Here is a 20,372-nt window from a genome sequence, read left to right as displayed (position 1 = left end):
CCAGCAACCCTATGTTTAAGCAGATTGTTTCTCTTTTTGGCTAAAAGGACCCTTTTCTTGTGACCGTCCTAAATACCTGAGCTGAACCCTGCTGTTAAGCCAGAGATTTTGCTAGATAATTTAAAGTCCACAGGACTTATCAGAATGGGAGAGATGTGCTTCACAGATAAAAATGACTTCCTCCCACTGCAGATAACATCATCAGCCTCATTATCCGAACTGAAAAAGCCACACAACTGAGTACACGCTCTCATATCTCCACATTTAGCCAGAACCATCTTTCTTTCCTCCTCTGCACAGCACGGAAAGCTGATCTTTTTTTTTCTTTCCGTTTGCTTCTTTCCTCAAGATTAGTGATAATCATCGACAAATTTCTCCACTGCTGATGATGTTACTCAGTGTTAGGATGTATCAATTTTGCATACTTAACAGACACTAAGGAGAGAGGAGGGATTTTGTTTCTTTTTCACAGGGGTTTTATACAAGCAAACAACTAATGTTGCAATTCTACAATCACCTGAGTAGCAGTAGGACTAATAAGTCTAGACCAGTGGTAGGCAACCTCGGCTCTTTTATGACTCATGGACTTCAACTCCCAGAATTCCTGAGCCAGCATGGCTCAGCTTGGAAACCTCTTCCTTTCCCCTCAGCATGGCTGGCTATTGAATTCTGGGAGTTGAAGTCCATGAGTCATAAAAGAGCCGAGGTTGCCTACCCCTGGTCTAGACTCATGTTCTTGGAACTGGGAAGACATGTAGAATTGCACTGCTGGTCCCACTAAATTCAATGAATTTCTACAGAGATTCAGATTGTGCAATAATTGGATTGCGCAATTATAAGATAACTGCTTGACATATAGTTACCATAAAGTGTTTAAGAACTCCTCCGCAACATTTATGATTTCAGTGGAATTTTGCTTAACTTGATTAATTTACATTAATAGGATTCAGCCTTAATCTCTGTCCCCCCCCCCATGATAAGAATTTGTATAATCTCTTCCTTTGTTTGTGCTATGAATTGTCTTGAGGAACTAAAATGCTATATAAATTCCATGCTTTGAATGATTGATCTTTGAGATTATGCATTATTTTATCTTTTGAACAAATTACAAATCATAGCATCTATTTTTATTCTCAAGCATTTGTTTCCATCCATCTAATTAGCAAAGCTAAAGCAAAATACACTCAAACCCTTGAGACAAGTCTGTGCCTTCACAAAACCTTCAAAATATCAGTGGACAATTACACCAATGAATATACATAACAGAAAAGAGTAACAAAATAAAAGAGTTGGAAGGGACTTGAAGGTCTTCTAGTCCAACCCCCTGTTCAGACAGGAAACCCAATACCATTTCAGACAAATGGTTGTTTAATCTGTTCTTAAAAGCCTCCAGTGTTGGAGCACCCACAACTTCTGAAGGCAAGTTTATTTATTTATTTAAATTTTTAGACAATTTATATTGCAGTCTACTTGCACATGGCCACCAAGATGGCTTACAGGATTTAAAAACAATATAAAAGAAATAAACAATAAATAATAACCCCCTACCCTGGCAACACACATTCATACCAGCCATTCAATGGGCTCCATCCCTCTCTAGGTTCTCCTGGCCCATTGGCAGAACCACATCTTCAGGGCCTTCCAAAAGAGTGTTAGAGTGGGGCCCGTCTAATCTCCAGAGGGATGATGTTCCAGAGGGAGGGAGTCACCTAGGCTCTTCTTCTGGGTCCTGTCAGATGTATCTCCTTAGGGAATGGGACCTGCAACATTCTAGTGAGTTGGGTAGATGTGACTGGCAAGAGATGTCCCTCAGATAAACTGGTCTAAAGCCATGAAGAGCTTTAAAGGTGACAACCAGCACCTTGAATTGCACCTGGAAGCAAATCAGCAACCAATGAGCTCCCTCAGGAGAGGTGATACACGTGCACACCAAGGTCTGCACAAAACCATGCCTTTTGCACCAACTGGAGCTCCTAGATGTGTTTCAAGGACAGCCCCATGTAGAGCTCTTAGCAATAGTCAAGATGGGAGGTGACTAGTGCATGAGTGACCATAAATAGGGATGGTTGTTCCAGGAAAGGGAATAATTGGAGCACAACCTGCAGTTGTGCAAAGACCCTTCAGGCCACAAGTGCCACCTGCTCTTTGAGCAGGAGTTGTGAGTGCAGCAGAACCCTTGGATTACACATTGGATCTGTTTGGGGCAGTGCCATCCCATCTAAGACCAAAGGTAGCAATTCTCTATTGACCAAAGAATCCCAAACCCAGAGTCACTTGGTCTTGTCAGGGTTCAGTTTCAACCCGTTGCTCCCATTCAGCCCTAACAGCCTCCAGACACTGCAAGAAGGAGGTCACCATGGGCTGAGATATACAGCTGAGTATCATCAACATATTGATAATATCTCAGTCTATGGTGATGGATGATCTCACACAACAGCTTCATGTAGGGGCAGAGAGAGTACCAAGCTCTGCAGGACCCCACAAAGCAGTGGGCGAGGGCTGGATCTCTCGCCTCCTCTTAGTACCAACTGAGAGTGGCCACAGAGGAAGAAAGTGAACCAGGATAGCACAGATTGCTCCACTCCCAACCCCCAAAGCCGCTCCAGAAGGATACATGGTCAATGGTATTGAAAGCCGCTGAGAGATCAAGTAGAGCAAGGATAGATGCATTTATCCCCATCCCGCTCCCACCAGAGATCATCAAAAAGAGTGACCAATGCTATTTTTGTCCCATATTCAGCCCTGAATTCTGACTGTTGTTCCACTGATTAATTATTCTATCTATCAAAAAAAATCTCCTTAGTTCTTGCTTCTCTCTTTGATTAGTTTCCATCCATTGTTTCTTGTCCTGCCTTCAGGTACTTTGGAGACTATGTTGACTCCCTCTTCTTTGTGGACAATTCCTTAGATATTGGAACACTGCTATCATGAGATATGTTCCCAATAGAAGAAGAGACAGCAAAGCTCCAAGTGAGGGATCTTCAATCAGGTTATAAAGTCTTTATACAGTTTTAAGTGATACAAAATTAGGAATTTCTGCCATGAGTTTGGGAGTATATAGGCTTAGACATAAGAAATAATTCTGTTCCATACTAGCTATATTTCTAGTATTCCTTGCTTTTGTTAAGATAGTGGCTAGATGAATAGCATTCTTCCCAAATTAATAAACCATATTTCCCAATCAGGAGTAGAACATTTCCTCTTTTTCTTTAGCGTGCTTGACTTTTTATTTTCTCTGTTGGGTGTTGACCTATATTTCAGCATGGAACAAAGATTCTAATGGGGACAAAAAGGAGAGAGCAAATGTGTCACTGGATTTGAACAATATCAATTTAATTATTTGTTTCCCATATTCCACTATGCTGTTGTATTAATATAATAAAAAACCAAGCAACTGTTTTTGGAAAAAAATAGGATCTTTCCCATTGGAAACAACAACAGCAACAATACCTGAATACTGGCACCTAAAAAAATATCTGGCCATAATTCCTTTATGGGTTGGATTCAGGACCCTTAAACAGTGCTGGAATTCTTGATTTTAAGGAAAATTAAAGCTGAATATAAGCAAAGCTTATCCTGGACTTCCAAAAAGTGATTTTATCAAGGTAATGATAAGATTCCTTGGAAAAATAACTCAAGATGATACTCAAGAATATAAAAAAGGGAAAAAAAATCAACATGCAGTTATAATGAAGAAAAAAAAATCAGAAGACATCCAAAATGCAGATGGCCAGGAAGCACATATTTACTTCAATGAGTTTAAACCACCAGAATCACATGTATTGCATCCTAGAGTACTGATGGTCTGCCTCAATCTTTAGATATCACTTTTGAGAAATCCTGAAGAAAGAATGAATACTTATGACTGAAAAAGGAAAAAAAAGTATGCCTATATTTCAAGAGGAAAACAAAAAATCTACCAATCAGCTCAACATCAATAATTGGAAATTCATAACCTTATTTGTTAAGTGTCTTAAAAACAATATGGCGATTATTAGATGTAAACATGGATTTGCCAAAACCAAACCTCTAACTTTTAATTGGCTAACTTTATGGTTTGTGAGAATGCTGGAGATTTCTAGCCTTATACCTTAAAAACAACATCAGATTTGCTCTCTTATGTATATTGGATAAAAAATCCCTCAAATGTATTGCATTACTGTATTTCATTATATTTATATTTCATAAATCATTTGGAATGGCAAAAAACTCCTAAAAATGTTTAAAGAAGCTTTCTTCCTTTAATGACCATAAATGATCACCACAAACTTGAGGTATTCATATGGTAACCACTGTGTGTTTATTAAAATGTAGTAAATTAAACCATCATCATCATTTTAGCTATTGTCTATCCACTATTGGCTTCTTCTGCATGTTTCCAACCAATATAGTCCTGAGCTTTCTTTTGTTAATTGGGCCCACAATACTTGCTAATGTCATCACTCCATCTTGTTTTAGGTCTCTTTTGTGGACGTTTTTTATCAAGTGAAATCCATTCTATTGCTGCTTTAGTCCACCTGCCATCAGTTCTTCTTGCTATTTGACCGACCAATTTCCATTTCCATTTTTTTATTCTCTTGATGATATTGTATACTTTTGTTTGTTCTCTAATCCATGTGCGAGTCATACTATCTTGCCTTATAATGCCAAGCATGTATCTTTCCATGGCTCTTTACGCCACTTGTAGCTTTTGTATCAATTGTGAGGTTAGTGTCCATGTTTCACTGGCATATGTTAAAGCTGGTAGCACACACTGATCGAAAACTTTTCTCTTCAGGCATAGGGGGAGGTTGTTCTTGAAAATTATACTTAGCTTGCCGAATGCCTGGCAACCACATTTCAATTTCCTTTACTGTATCATCTACCATTGAGATCCATTGGCTAAGGTATATGTAGTGGTCTACTACATCTAATTCTTTTCCAGATATAAACATTTTTCTTTCTTTGAGTAAACTAAATAAAAATACTAAACAATTGGTAAAGTTCATCAGCCAATGGTAATATTGACCATATTTAAGGTATAATTCTTGTTATTTGTGATGATAGATTTATTTGTAAAATCTGAGGAGATAAAATTGTTTCAATCCCAAACTACTATTCTACAGAATAGTGATAAAAGGAATTATCAAACCTATAATTTATTCCATACTTATTAGTTCTGCTTGTTTCTCTGAAAATAAAGAGGTAAATGTTTTATAGATATTGGCAACATCATCCATTTGCTGTGCAAGAATGTTTCCTCATGGCTATGCTGCAACTGTCATGATAAAAAGTTTTGTCTTATCTCTTTTTTACTTATCATAGGATCAAAAGAAACACAGTGGGAAGAAACCACACTACATTCATAGACACATGCACATTCACATGTAGCAAAGCATGAAATCTGCCAGTATGGCCATAATACTGTCATAAAGAATTATTTGTGTAACTGCACTTTAGGAAACATGGGACAATTTGTGTAGTTATTTGTTATCCATTATCTATCCTCTATATAGTATAGTGTAAAGTAGTGGTTTGCAGATTCAATCAAAATATAGCAATATTTAAAATACAATAACATGTACAGGATCCCTTCAACTTTGATAAAAATAATAATAATAAAGCAGCAAATTTACTTTGAAGGCCTTTGGAAATGTTGCTACAGGTAGTCTCAACTTACAACCACAATTGCAACAAGAACTTCCAACTTCCATTGCTAAGTGACGTGGTCATTAAATGAGTTACCCCCAATTTTATGATCTTTATGTTGCAGTTGCTAAGTGTGTATTGCAGTAATTAAGCAATCCAGCTTCCCCCATTGACTTTGCTTGTTGGAAGCCCTCCAGGAAGATTGCAAATGTGATCAAGGCATAAGGCATGGCAACCATCATGTTGGTTGGTTGTCAAGCATCCAAAATTTAATCATGTTAACTGCAATATTCATGTAAGCATTGGTTGTAAGTTACTTTCTTCAGTGCCATTGTAACTGAATAGCCATTAAAAATACTTTAAGTCAAGGACTAAGGACTATCACAGATGATACCACTCTAATGGCAGAAAGTGAAGAGGAACTAAAGAGCCTCTTGATGCAAGTGAAGAAGCAAAAGTTGGCTTGAAACTTAACATTAAGAAAACCAAGATCATAGCATCTGGCCCTCTCAATTCCTGACAAATAGATGGGGAAGAAATGGAGGCAGTGATAGATTTTATCTTCCTGGGCTCCAAGATCACCACAGATGGGGACTGCAGGAAATAAGTTAAAAGATGCTTGCTCCTGGGGAGGAAAGCTATGGCAAATCTAGACAACACACAAAAAGCAAAGACATCACCCTGCCAACAAAAGTACGTATAGTCAAGGCCATGGTTTTCCCAGTTGCAATGTATGGTTGTGAAAGTTGGACCATAAGAAAGGCTGAGCACAAAAGAATTGAGGCCTTTGAACTATGGTGCTGGAGAAGACTCCTGCGAGTCCCCTGGACTGTAAGGTGATCAAACAGGTCAGTCCTAGAGGAGATCAACCCTGCCTGCTCTTTAGGAGGTCAGATCCTGAAGTTGAAACTCAAATACCTTGGCCACCTAATGAGAAGGAAGGACTCACTGGAGAAGAGCCTAATGCTGGGAAAGATTGAGGGCAATAGAAGAATGGGATGACAGAGATGAGGTGGCTGGATGGAATCACTGAAGCAGTAGGCGTGAACTTAAATGGACTCCAGAAGATGGTAGAGGACAGAAAGACCTGGAGGAACATTGTCCATGGGGTCGCGATGGGTCAGATACGACTTTACAACTAACAACAACAAGGACTATCATTATAGTAGAGAGTAAATGAGATAGACCTCCCTAGACAGAAGGTTCAGAGTCTAGTTGCAGCCACTACAAAGGCACACTTCCCAGTCTGAACAGGATCAATATCAGGCAGGTTGAGAACCACCAAACTTTTGAGTGATTTATAGGTGAAAAGGTCTTATTTTGACTCTAAACCATTCTGGTTTTTTTACCTGGAAAACAAACTGGAAGCCAGTCAAGTTATTTCAATAAAGAAATGACATGCAACTCTGTTTATGAGCATTTGCTAATAATAGGGCTTCAGTCATCTGGACAACAAACTTATGCCCGTCAAACTTGCCTTGTCCAGCCTGACTTTGCTATTTTCCCCTCAAGAATGGGATTGATCTCAAGTCAGAAGGGAATTTGCTTTGATTTTTGTTGCCAACTAAGCAACAAATAATTGAAGTTTAGACTTCTGCATAACTGAATTCAGAATTGTAAATATCAAGTAGAGAGGCATGTGTATACATACATAAATACTGTATACATACTGTATACACATATATGTACACTGTGAGTTTATGCACTGGAGACAAATGCACACACACACACACACACACACATATACACACATTAAATTAAGTAGAGGTGTGTGTATCTGTGTGTGTGCATGTGTTTACTAACTGAACACTTAGCTATCTTTTTAAAATATGGATACACTCTCTTATTTTGAACACAAATAGAGGAAGAAATCCGTAATATGGATTTAGATAAGCAATATTTTTACCTTAGATGCTTATATTTAAAATTAATCATTAGTAGTTTTCCCCATCTTTTTTCTCTCTTTTATCTTCCCCTAATGCAGTGGTTCTCAACCTGTGGGTCGGGACCCCATTTGGGATCGAACGACCATTTCACGGGGGTCGCCAAACACCGCAGTCCGCCATTTTTTTCCCCTTTTCCTTAGCTGTGCTACTCCCTTTTATTCTATTGGCTTTTGAAAGCCAATAGAATAGACTCTCTTGAATAGAGTCTAATTCTATTGGCTTTCAAAAGCCAATAGGAATTGTCCAGGTTGTCTCTGCCCTGCTGAGCCTGCCAAAAGTCCCATTCTGCAAACGGTGCTGCACCAGTTGAGTAGTCCTCGAGTTACGACCGGTTGAGTAGTCCTCGACTTACGACCGGTTGGGAGTCACGGCATTAAAAAGGTTGAGAACCACTGCCCTAATGCAATCTTTCTACTGTCCTCTCCCCATTCCATCTATCCTATTTCTTTTATCTTCCTTTTTAAAAACGTGAACAATAGAAAAAGCATCAATGAGTGAAGCCAACTGTGAGTTCAATTCATTTACTGAAGACCAAAAACTTATATGGTTCGGCATTACAGATAGGTATTCCAGGTACATTCTCTGTTTAACTTAAAGATGTTAAAATTTTAAAACCTAAGTCAAGTTAGCTTTCCCCCTATAATCCATACCTTTATAAATTTAGTTCTTCATTATGACATCATTTTGAGGAAACTGAACAGAATTTTTTTTTAAGTTAGAGAGTTGCCTGATATTTTCTTTAAATCTGAACATTTATTTTATTTAAGACAGAAAAGAAACATGAAAAAGAGGCTTTGTCAAAAATGAGAGTACAGACTTAAATATTCTTTTCCCAAGTATAAGTGAAACACCTTATGCATGACAAAGCAGAATCAACCCATGTACCAACAATCTTACCCAAAACTCTTTCATTTCTAGAATTTGGCAATCCTCCTGTGCTAGTTGAAAGATCTTCTGGTACAGGCATGGGCTCATCAGCATCGTCTGGAGCATCGCTTACTGGAGGACTTTCTTTCCCTGATAATAAAAGAACAATCCCACTAAGTTAGGAAAGATATCTGCTCTCTGTATATTTCTTTTCAAATAAGATACAGATAATACTGATAGTGATTCCAAGGCCATAAAAAACAAAGCAAATCATGATGTTGTTTTTTGATTGGCAAGTATTTTAAAACTAAAGACAGATTTTGAATTGAACAAAGCCTAAAGATTAGTAAGTATATTTGCTGCTGCTTCCATTTACATCAAGTGACAGTGCAAATAATTTTATCATTCTTTTCAATTCTTTTAACACATTGAATTGGAGCTAGGCTATTTTCAATTAAATCCTATTGAAATCAACAAAATTTGTTGTAATGATTAACTTTTTATATTGATTTGTATGGCCTTAAGAGCAACCAAGTTAATATATCAGACAGCTGAACAAAGAGAATCGGATTATGGAGAATTTGGAATATCTTTTTGAATTGATGTCTATTTTGACTCCACATTGTTTCATATACTAATCCTTTTTTAATTGAAAATGTTAAAAAGGACAGATAAAGGAAGTGCACATTGTTTTCCACATTGATATCCCTACCTTTTTGCACAATATTTCATGAAGTATATTTTGGGGAGAATGCACGTATAATAACAAGTCTTAACTACTTGTTCTGTAACAATTACAAGTTGTTAGCCTCCTTCTTGTGCAAATAGCTTTAACATGAAAGCAAACACTACTTTGATGTTGGCTATTCCTAAATTCTGCTTTAATACTACTTCTCAAATAAATAGAATCTGGGTGTTCCTCAACAAAACCTTCCTTTTTAAATATATAACTAACTAAATAAATAAGTTTTATTTAACGTGCTACACATTGGCTCTTCTTTTGAGCATTAAAGAGAGTTTGGTGTTCATATTTCATGCCTTAACATATCTTACGTTGTTATACCCAGATAAGTCAGAGTTATGTGGCAATTTTAACAGATATGTAATCACACAAGCATTTTCTAGCAGATGATTTTCAAAGTGGAAAGATGGGGAAAATAGGCATTCTCCATTTAATTTTTAAAAAGCATGTTCAGAATAATAACTGGAACTGGTTGTGCAATTGCAAACAAAGAAGCAAGCATTGGGACAAAATATTTAAATAGCATCTAGACATCTGAGTCCCAAATGTGTTCCTTTGCTGCTTGATAGAAACCAGTCCTAAATACATGTTTCAAGTCTGCTCCATGCATTTAATTCACTCTGTTTAGTTAGATCATTTTTCTTATACAAAACTGTGAGTCTAGTTTTCTGGTAGTGTCACACCTGCTATTGCCATGCCATCTCAGCTTGGCACATCATATTCTAGTCACAGCAAACAATTCTTTTAGCTAAGATAAAGTCCCAGAAGGCTGGTTTGGTGAGTCTGCTTTTTGTTATCTGACTGACAGTACTTCAATTAAAGATACTAGATCTTGGCTGTAAATAATCATTTGATCACTTAATGGCAGGGAAGAATTTAACATTCTTGCTAATGGCAACAAAACACCTTGATTTCACTCTATAAGAAAATACAGACCACAAAATTAGAGAGAGAAATGTGTTATAATAATTTTGGGGAGAAGAGCAGACAAACTTTTCCTTGCACACATCTAGTGGCTTGCAGAATTTTTGCAACCTAGGTACAATAGCTCTTAGCCTTCATTTTTCAAAAGGGACAATGGAATATAGTTGTCCAAACAAACTTTTTGTTGAATCTTCACTGTTATTACATTTTCAACTGAGCAGGGAAAAAACTCATTTCAAAAATGACTGCTTTGTGGAGTGTAATAGAAGTGTGAATGGGAAGCTTATCATGTAGGAAGCTCCTTCCAAATCCATCTATGGCTGTATATCAAGAAGTGCAAAAAAAGCTTCTGTTTTATGTTTGTCGGCTTATATATCTACTATTTTAAAATAAATTTGCAGCTATTTTAAGGCAGGGAGCCATTCTGCTTTCTCCATTTGTCAGCCAATATGCTATTGATCCTTTTCCTACTTATACAAGCAATGGAAGCAGAAGAATTTCCCTGTTGTTCAGTCCCATGTTGTTAGGAAGTTTCTATCTGTTAGACATTACTTGTTGAATGGCTCATATGTATTACAAATGGTTATTGGGCACAGACTCCTATTTCATAAAGAAAGGACAGATAATGTTGATTCAGAAGGAACTATCAGGATCTGAATCAGTCATTCAGGGACTATACTTACTTGAGTACACTTGAAACCATGCCTATATAGAACCTTGCATACACAATGCCCCTTCCCACATGCATATATACATATCTTCATCTACACATGCATACAGGAACATGATACTTTAACCTCTTTCAGAAGTGGAAAGAAATGATATTAATGTAATGCAATGCAATGCAATGCAATGTGATAAAACTTATGTGCTATTCCAAATCAAGAAGATGAAACTATGGTGCTTTAGGTATCTTTATCCAAAGTTTTGTCCTATCTTTTCCTACAGGAGAAAAATCATTATCTTTCATTGCCATTAGCAGCAATAAATTAGCTTCAGGTGATAAAGAAGAGGAAATTATTTATTTATTATTTAGTTATTAAACATGGATTCTTACTGAAGACCTATTAAGGAGTACACATGATGAAAAGCATAGCATATGGCTAAGATATGTAAATTACCAAGCAGAAACATCCATTAAATGTGATGAATATACACACTATATTTTATCTGTTAACATGTATTAACATGGCACTTAACATGTATTCATCTCATTGTGTGATCTGTATATCATCTAACATCTTATATGGTCCTGGTTTCTAATACCTTTTGAGAAACATTTTTTTCTAACACTATATAATTTTATATATGAGTAATAATATTAAAAATATGAACCCTGGGTATGTTCATGTTTAAAATAAAATGAGCACCAAGGTAGTTAAAACTATAAAAGTTTAATTTAAAAATGCCAAGCTTTCGCCGTCACCTGCCGGCATCATCAGGGCTTAAAATGCTAGAGAGTGAGAGAGTCTCTTATAAGCAAGCCAGAGTCTGCGCCTGGCTCCTTGATCTCATTATCGGACCTAATTGGATAGATTGTACTCCGGTGATCCGTTTCTTCCTGCACCCCTTATCTACATGTGTGTCCTCATTTGCCTTCTTTTCCTTGGATTCTAGGGTGGGTGGGACAACCTCTCTATCCCCCTGGTTGTCACCATCCTTTGATCCATTCTCTCCCTCAGGTTTGTGTGGTGGTTTGCATTTCCCCTTCCTTTTTTTTCCCCAATCCACATCCACGCAGCTATTCTCTCTACGAGTGCTTTCCCTTTCTTCCCTAATGCCTTCCCCTCGCGCCCAGTTGTTACTGAGATGGTCATGTGTGACATTCTGGGCTGACTGGGTTACAGCAGTAAATTGGGGGAGTTCGATGAGCTGTTTATCCATATGGTAAGCCTCGTAAGTATGGCCATGCACAGTCATCATGCCCCTCCCCCCTTTTTTCATCTTCTGCATCCTTTCTCCACACGCTACAATCGGAATCACCGGTGCGGGGGGAGGTGAGAGTATAATCTCCTTGAGCGTCGCAACGTTCCTCTTCTGCTCTCCTCCTCCCTCCAGTGCTTCTCGTTCTTGCATGTGTCTGGTACAGATCTTTATATTCAATGGATGCTGCCGACGCGAGGCATGGCAAGACGATTTCACAAGCCCCACCCCCCATGTGTTCTTCCGTCCGGGTTCACTCTTCTCCCTACTCCTCGGGATATCTATCCACCCATCATTACACTCAGCACCGTCCCATACTCCATGCACTCCTGATTCGGTTGGCGTTGCTGGTCGGGGGAGTCGTCCCATCCTCCTCGGATCGGTCGCCTTCTTTCTCTCAAGCTGTAGGTGGGGTGTCAATGTTAATAACCTCCTCCCATCTCCGTCTGCGGTGTTTTCCTGCGCACCAATTGGGATATCCCCAGTGTTCATAATATAGGGATTCTGGGCTTTGATTTTCGCCGCCCCCCTAATCTTTTGGAAGTGCGTCAATACTGTGGGGGTGGTGGGGGTTTTTGGATGTTGCTCCTCCTCCTCTAGACTATCCACGACTTGTCAGGGGATTGGCATATCTTCCTTGATTTTTCTACTGAACCTGCCATTGAGCCGTCGGTAGCGGGATGGGCAACTGGCCACACTCCATGATCTTAATGCCAAATGTGCCGAGCAGAGGTCAATATGCTGGTTAATGGAGTTACTATTGGAGAGCCATGCTTCTTTAAGCAACCGGCCCCCCTTTGTATTGTCACTTGCCAAGACGCATACCTCGTTAAAATTAAAGCGGTGGCCCAATTCCGCCATATGTACCCATATCTGGGAGTGCTGCTCGCCCCTTTTCACTGCCAGTTTGTGTTCATGGACCCTGGTCTTCACTCGTTTGGAAGTCTCCCCAACATAGTTGCATGGGCAGTCCATACAATCAATCTTATATATGGCTGCCGACCTTTCCATGCTGGGGAGCGGGTCCTTGGGGCGCATAATAGCGGCACGTAGCGTTTGATTGGATCTGTGTGCTACTTTTATGTTATATGGCGCTAGGATTCTTGCTGTTGCCTCCGAGACGTTGCAGTTATAGGGGAGGGTGACCCGTGTTGTCTGTGGCACTAGTTCATCAGGTGGTGGGTTACTCCGGGATTTAGATGGTGTATTAAACCGATTGATGAATCTTGCCGGGTACCCATTGCGCTTGCATATATGGAGAAGGTGGTTTCTTTCCTCCTTCTTTGCTCTGGCAGTACTGCAATGTGACTCCACTCATTTAAATAAGGTTCTAATGCAACTGACTTTATGGGCTGTCGGATGGTTACTCTCGTAATGGAGAATCCTATCCGTACAAGTTGCCTTTCGATATACCTTGGTGGTCAGAGATCCATCCAGTTGGCGTTGAACTAGTACATCTAAGAATGCCAACAAGCCCTGATTTTCCTCCTCCATGGTGAACTGGATGTCTGGGTATACCGAATTCAAAATGCCCATAAAGTCAGTCTTGTGCTGTTTCTTGATGACTACAAACGTGTCGTCCACATAGCGGGCCCAAAACTTTGGTTGGTACTGGGCCATCGCTATGTGTTCCAACCGTTGGAGCACCACCTCTGCTATTATACTGGAGATCGGAGACCCCATTGGTGTTCCCTTAATTTGTTCAAATATAGTGCCCTGAAAGGTGAAGTAAGTCTTTAAACAGACCCCCACCAGTTTTATAAGATCTTCCGTCTGGAGGGAGTCCTGATGTTGTTCCGGGTTTCATTTGTTCAATCGGTCCCTTAGGACTGTGACCGCAAGGTCTTGCGGGATGGAAGTAAACAGGGAAACCACATCAAAAGAAACCATAAGTTCGTCTTCCTCCACCTTCAGGGCTCTAATTTTGTTTAAGAACTCGTCTGCCGATCTCACAGTGGTGTTACTATTGTTGGCCAAGTGGCTGATGCGTACGCTCAGCCACTTGGCCAATTCAGAGGTAGGGGTGCCCCTAAACGCGACAATAGGACGGAGGGGGACATTAGGCTTATGTATCTTGGGTAGCCCATAGAACCTGGCAAGAGCTGGGTCACCAGGACGTACCCTTCTCAACACGTCTTCACCCATCCTCCTATTCTGTTTTAAGTCATCAAGAAGCTTGTTGGTACGGTTCCTGAGTGTAGTTGTGGGATCTGAATCCTGGAGTAACCCACCACCTGATGAACTAGTGTCACAGACAACACGGGTCACCCTCTCCTATATCTGCAATGTCTCGGAGGCAACAGCAAGAATCCTAGTGCCATATAACATAAAAGTAGCACACAGATCCAATCAAATGCTACGTGCCGCTATTATGCACCCCAAGGATTCGCTCCCCAGCATGGAAAGGTCGGCAGCCATATATAAGATTGATTGTATGGACTGCCCATGCAACTATGTTGGGGAGACTTCCAAACAAGTGAAGACCAAGGTCCATGAACACAAACTGGCAGTGAAAGGGGGCGAGCAGCACTCCCAGATATGAGTACATATGGCGGAATTGGGCCACCGCTTTAATTTTAACGAGGTATGCGTCTTGGCAAGTGACAATACAAAGGGGGACCGGTTGCTTAAAGAAGCATGGCTCTCCAATAGTGACTCCATTAACCAGCATATTGACCTCTGCTCGGCACATTTGGCATTAAGATCATGGAGTATGGCCAGTTGCCCATCCCGCTACCGACGGCTCGATGGCAGGTTCAGTAGAAAAATCAAGGAAGATATGCCAATCCCCCGACAAGTCGTGGATAGTCTAGAGGAGGAGGAGCAACATCCAAAAACCCCCACCACCCCCACAGTATTGATGCACTTCCAAAAGACTAGGGGGGCGGTGAAAATCAAAGCCCAGAATCCCTATATTATGAACACTGGGGATATCCCAATTGGTGCGCAGAAAAACACCGCAGACGGAGATGGGAAGAGGTTATTAAGATTGACACCTCACCTACAGCTTGAGAGAAAGAAGGCGACCGATCCGAGGAGGATGGGACGACTCCCCCGACCAGCAACGCCAACCGAATCGAGAGTGCATGGAGTATGGGACGGCGCTGAGTGTAATGACGGGTGGATAGATATCCCAAGGAGTAGGGAGAAGAGTGAACCTGGACGAAAGAACACGTGGGGGGGTGGGGCTTGTGAAATCGTCTTGCCGTGCCTCGCATCGGCAGCACCCATTGACTCTAAAGACCTGTACCACACGCATGCAAGAACGAGAAGCACCGGAGGGAGGAGGAGAGCAGAAGAGGAACATTGCGACACTCGAGGAGATCATACTCTCACCTCCCCCCGCACCAGTGATTCCGATTGTAGCGTGTGGAGAAAGGATGCAGAAGACGAAAAAAGGGGGGGAGGGGCATGATGACTGTGCATGGCCATACTTACGAGGCTTACCATATGGATAAACAGCTCATCGAACTCCCCCAATTTACTGCTGTAACCCAGTCAGCCCAGAATGTCACACATGACCATCTCCGTAACAACTGGGCACGAGGGGAAGGCATTAGGGAAGAAAGGGAAAGCACTCGTAGAGAGAATAGCTGCGTGGATGTGGATTGGGGAAAAAAGAGGAAGGGGAAATGCAAACCACCACACAAACCTGAGGGAGACAATGGATCAAAGGATGGGGACAACCAGGGGGATAGGGAGGTTGTCCCACCCACCCTAGAATCCAAGGAAAAGAAGGCAAATGAGGACACACATGTAGATAAGGGGTGCAGGAAGAAACGGATCACCGGAGTACAATCTATCCAATTAGGTCCGATAATGAGATCAAGGAGCCAGGCGCAGACTCTGGCTTGCTTATAAGAGACTCTCTCACTCTCTAGCATTTTAAGCCCTGATGATGCCGGCAGGTGACGGCGAAAGCTTGGCATTTTTAAATTAAACTTTTATAGTTTTAACTACCTTGGTGCTCATTTTATTTTAAACAATTTTATATATGTATATAATCTTGTATCACTCATTTTTAAGTAAAACCACCAATTATTGTAATTTTTATTTAAAATTGTTTCTATCAACTCCTTGATAATTGCATATTCTGCAATGCTAGATTACAGAATGTTCTTTTAGGGTGAAATGAGAAGTTTTCACAAGTTATGACTTCAATATGCTTGTGTCAAACATCAGGATCATCACACCTGTTTAATATTGCACTTTGATGACATCACAGTTTGCTAAAGATGCCACTTGTAATGAAGATGCCTGATGGAGTTTTTAACACAGTACAATAAAGGCACATTTATTGACATCCATAATCTGGATGTTCTACTTTTCTCCTGTTACACACACACACACACACACACACACACACACACACACGCTTTGAAATGTACGTTCTGAAACCTCCTCTAAACAAAAAATGACCAGTCCTGGCTCAACTACAAAAACAGGTGGTTTCTGAACATTGATATCCAAAAATAGTAATGATTATGGATTTAAAGTTATTTAAATGTCTTTCTATTCAAATTAATACAAACCTAGCATTCAATGAAATGTCATATGGAAGGCAAGAGATTCCTTTCAACTAATTACAGAGGCAAAACAGCTCCAGCCTTGAGATAGGGAAATGGGATTGGTCGGGGAGAACTGCAGATGGGTAAGTATTCAGCATCTCTTTACTAAATTTCCCATGCAAGTAGATCAACATTTGTTCCATCTGGTAAACATGGGCTGCAAGGCATATAAAAGTTGTGTTCAAACAGAGGCTAAGATTTATGTCAAGTCTTGGTTCAAAATTGCACTTGCACACTAGGTACTGATTAAAAGTAAAAGTATGGATAGTAAAAATCTCACTGGAAAGAACTGAAAATTCATTTATTTCCTTGGTCATCCACACTTCCTTCCTACATAATGTCCAGGGAATTCTCCTCATAAACCTTTTTACTAATCTTGCCTTTGGCAATCATGTTGTTTGTTTCTCTTCTGGTTAAAACAAAAGCAAACAAGCAAAAATCATATCCATTATTAGCCAATTGCATTTATATATTTGGTAAAGAGCAAGGAAAATTATTGAATATGAATATGCTGTTCAATTAGCTGTTACCTAGACAAAAGAGACTGAAGCTTTTAAAAATTTTAAAGTTCAAAACCGATAACATTCAGAAATGGTTCAGGCATATGTCTCCCTGAATCACTGGAGTATAAGAAGGGAGATAATAAGCTACGCAGTCAGACTTGCAAAATTCTGTTATTATAAAAGTAGTGTTAGCCTTTCCTGTGGCTTTCCTAGTCAGGTATACCTAGTGGGGCTGACTAGCCTACTTACAATGTAAACTTCACTATAATTTTTGTGTGAGATAATTGGCAACAAAAGTATCTCTTTTTTTGATTTGTATTGCTTCTGATGAAAACTGACTCCCATAAACATTGTACTGCCCATAATATACAAAGGTAACCTTAATTTTTTTTAAAAAAGCAGTTTTATTCTCTGTCTACTTAAAATAATCAGTGAATAAAGAATTCAGATTGTCTTCCTTTGGGCAAGTTGCATTGCCTTTTCCAACTTGTGAGCTGAAGCACTCACCAATTCCATAATGAACAAGGCCATAATGGCTTAGTGCTGTTTTTAGTCAGCATTCAGTATTGTAAAAATGTACAGTTTATATTATTTCATGCTGAATATCCACTACTAGACATTGGTAGCTAGTTCTTTCTATGATGCTTACAAGCTGTTTATGTGCCTAGGCCTAATGTCTGTCCCTTGCACTTGGAATTCAGGAAAGTATTTCTTTGTTAAATAGATATTCTATTAATCTTAGTCTAATTTTTTCTATTAATTAGTTCAAATTTTTTAAACCAAATCTTAAGAGAAAAATAAGTGATGTCACAAGTCAGTTGTCCCTCTCCTAACATCCGGCTTACTGAAGACTTGCTAAAAACTTAATTCTTACTCCACCCAAGCCCTATCCTGCTTTCTGATGCAGGTGTTTTTACAGGAAACCACACACATGAGATACTGCAAAAATTTAATTTCATTTCCTCTTCAATTTGGTTTTAGCTGAATTTGCCACTTATATATAAATACAAGATTTTAAAAATTCTTTAGATTCACTCTTCAAACCTCCCTGTCCACATTAAATTTTATATTAATATAAGCCTGTGGAAAGGGAAGTACAAAGTAAACATAACTCAAACATAATTATGTAGGCTTAGATTAGAAACATAAATCTAGGCGAGATCTAGGTGATATCACAGGCAGAAAGTTAGCAAGTGGCTGTAATTTATATTGGAGAAGTTTAAAGCAATTTAATACAGCCATTTCAATAAACTATTGAAGAATGGCCCATGATTACTTTCACTGACGGTACCAAGGAACTTAAAGAGAAATCCAGCCCAATAACGAAAACTGCTGAAGTCAGCATTCTGACTAAAGTATTGAGGAATGGAATAAGGCAGGAGTTTCTGCAGCAAGGAAAGCAGTCTACCCCAAGTTCCACATAATTACATTGTAACCGATTGAAATATGGAAAACAAACTTATTTAGTTATTTATTCATTTACTTACTTACTTACTTACTTACTTACTTAATCCCACCTTTATTATTTCTTCAATAAACAACTCAACACAGTGAAGATACTTCCTCTTTCTATTTTTCTCCACAACAGCAAGTGGGTTAGGCTGAGAGACAGTGACTGCTCCAAGGTCACCGTGCTAGCTTTCATGGCTAACTCATGATCTCTCACTTTCTCTCAAGATGCCTAGACCAAACTGTCTCAAATAACTCCTTTTGACTCACATAGCCAAACTGGAAGTAAACAGATTCTATTGCATAATAATATTGGCAACCTGGAATCACAGTGGCTGGGAACATAGCTAAGAAGTGTCCTAAGTGCTGATCTGTGAACTGTGCCAAGAAGAACCCTAATTGTTCTACTATAGATTTGTATATAACTCTACAGATCTTATTCAGAAGAATGATATCTATTGCACCATTTGAAAAAAGACAATCTGAAAAGTCTTATACAATTGATGTATCACCTGCTTTTAAAGACATTCATTTTTTTTTTCAAAATGTAATCTGAGTTTAAAGAGTGATTTGGAGGTTTCTACATCACAGAAACAACCTTATTAAAAAGCCTAAACAATGACAAAGAACCTAAGAGTGTCTAACATAAAGAGAAGACCAGTAATACTTGCTGACATTCTAAAAATTATACCCTGTCCTGTTATATTGTTATGCAGTTGGCTGCTATCCACACTTGATGTGTGGTCTTCAATGAAGTAGATCAGGTGGAGGGAAGAATGCAGTGGAGTACCTCAAGGTTTCATCTTGGGCCCAGTACAGTTCTACTTTTAGGAAAGAAAAACCAAAACAGATATAGAATAGGTGGTAACTGGCTCAATAGTATTAACTGTGAGAGGGATCTTGGAGTCCTAGTGGAGTATCACTGCACTTTTGGTGCTGCAGTACCAAAAAAGCCAAAGCAGTCCTAGGCTGCATTAATAGGGGGATAGAATGAAGATCATGTGAAGTGTTAATACCGCTTTGTAATGTCTTGGTAAGACCATAATTGGAACAGTGCATCAGTTTTGGTCACAATATAAAAAAGATGTTGAGACTCTCGAAAGAGAGAAGAGCAACAAAGATGATTAATAGACTGAAGGCTAAATTAAGAATGGTTGCAGGAATTGGGTTTGTCTAGTTTAATGAAAAGGAGAACTAGGTGTGATAGGATAGCAATGTTGAAATATCTAAGGGACTGCCACAAAGAATTGGGATCAACTTATTTTCCAAAGCACCTGAAAGAAACAATGAATGGAAGCTAATAAAGGAGAGAACCAATCTAGAACTAAAGAGAATTTTTCTGACAATTAGAACAATTAATCAGTGGAACAACTTGCTTCCAGATGTTGTGGATGCTCCAATACTGGAGGTTTTTAAGAAGAGACTGGACAGCCTTTTGTCTGAAATGGTATTGGGTTTCTTGCTTGAGCAGAGGGTTGGACTAAAAGATCTCCAAGGTCCCTTCCAACTCTATTATTCAACATCTTCATAAATGACCTAGATCAGGGGATTGAAGGGGCATTATCAAATTTGTGGATAACACCAAACTGGAGGGAATTGCTACAGTTTAGAAGATATACTCAAGATTCAGAATGATCTTGACAGGCTTGAGCATTGGACTCTATGCAATAAGATGCAATTCAATGATATAAATATCAACCAGAATAGAGTTGAAAAGGATTTTGGAGGTCTTCTAGTCCAACCTCCCACTCAAGCAGGAGACTCATTTCAGAGAAGTGATTGTCCAGTCAATTAGGCAGGAAAAACAAGAACAGGTACAGAA

General features: G+C 39.4%; 1 protein-coding gene across 9 annotated transcripts in view; it reads right to left on the bottom strand.

The window, feature by feature from the left end:
• The window catches only part of IKZF1 (IKAROS family zinc finger 1), a 126,240-nt gene that overhangs the window by 82,598 nt on the left and 23,270 nt on the right, over nt 1–20,372 (bottom strand). For all 9 annotated transcript variants that reach the window (XM_039336382.1, XM_039336390.1, XM_039336381.1 and 6 more), the window contains exon 3: nt 8,472–8,591. In XM_039336382.1, coding sequence (XP_039192316.1) covers nt 8,472–8,591 — 120 coding nt within the window. The remainder of the gene's footprint in view (nt 1–8,471; nt 8,592–20,372) is intronic.

Source organism: Crotalus tigris, unplaced genomic scaffold, assembly GCF_016545835.1.
Source record: "Crotalus tigris isolate CLP2741 ecotype Arizona unplaced genomic scaffold, ASM1654583v1 scf7180000017666.379230911805:20528666, whole genome shotgun sequence".
Lineage (NCBI taxonomy): Eukaryota > Metazoa > Chordata > Lepidosauria > Squamata > Viperidae > Crotalus > Crotalus tigris.
The sequence above is the reverse complement of the archived record's forward strand: the minus strand, read 5'-3'. Positions and strand labels throughout refer to the sequence as shown.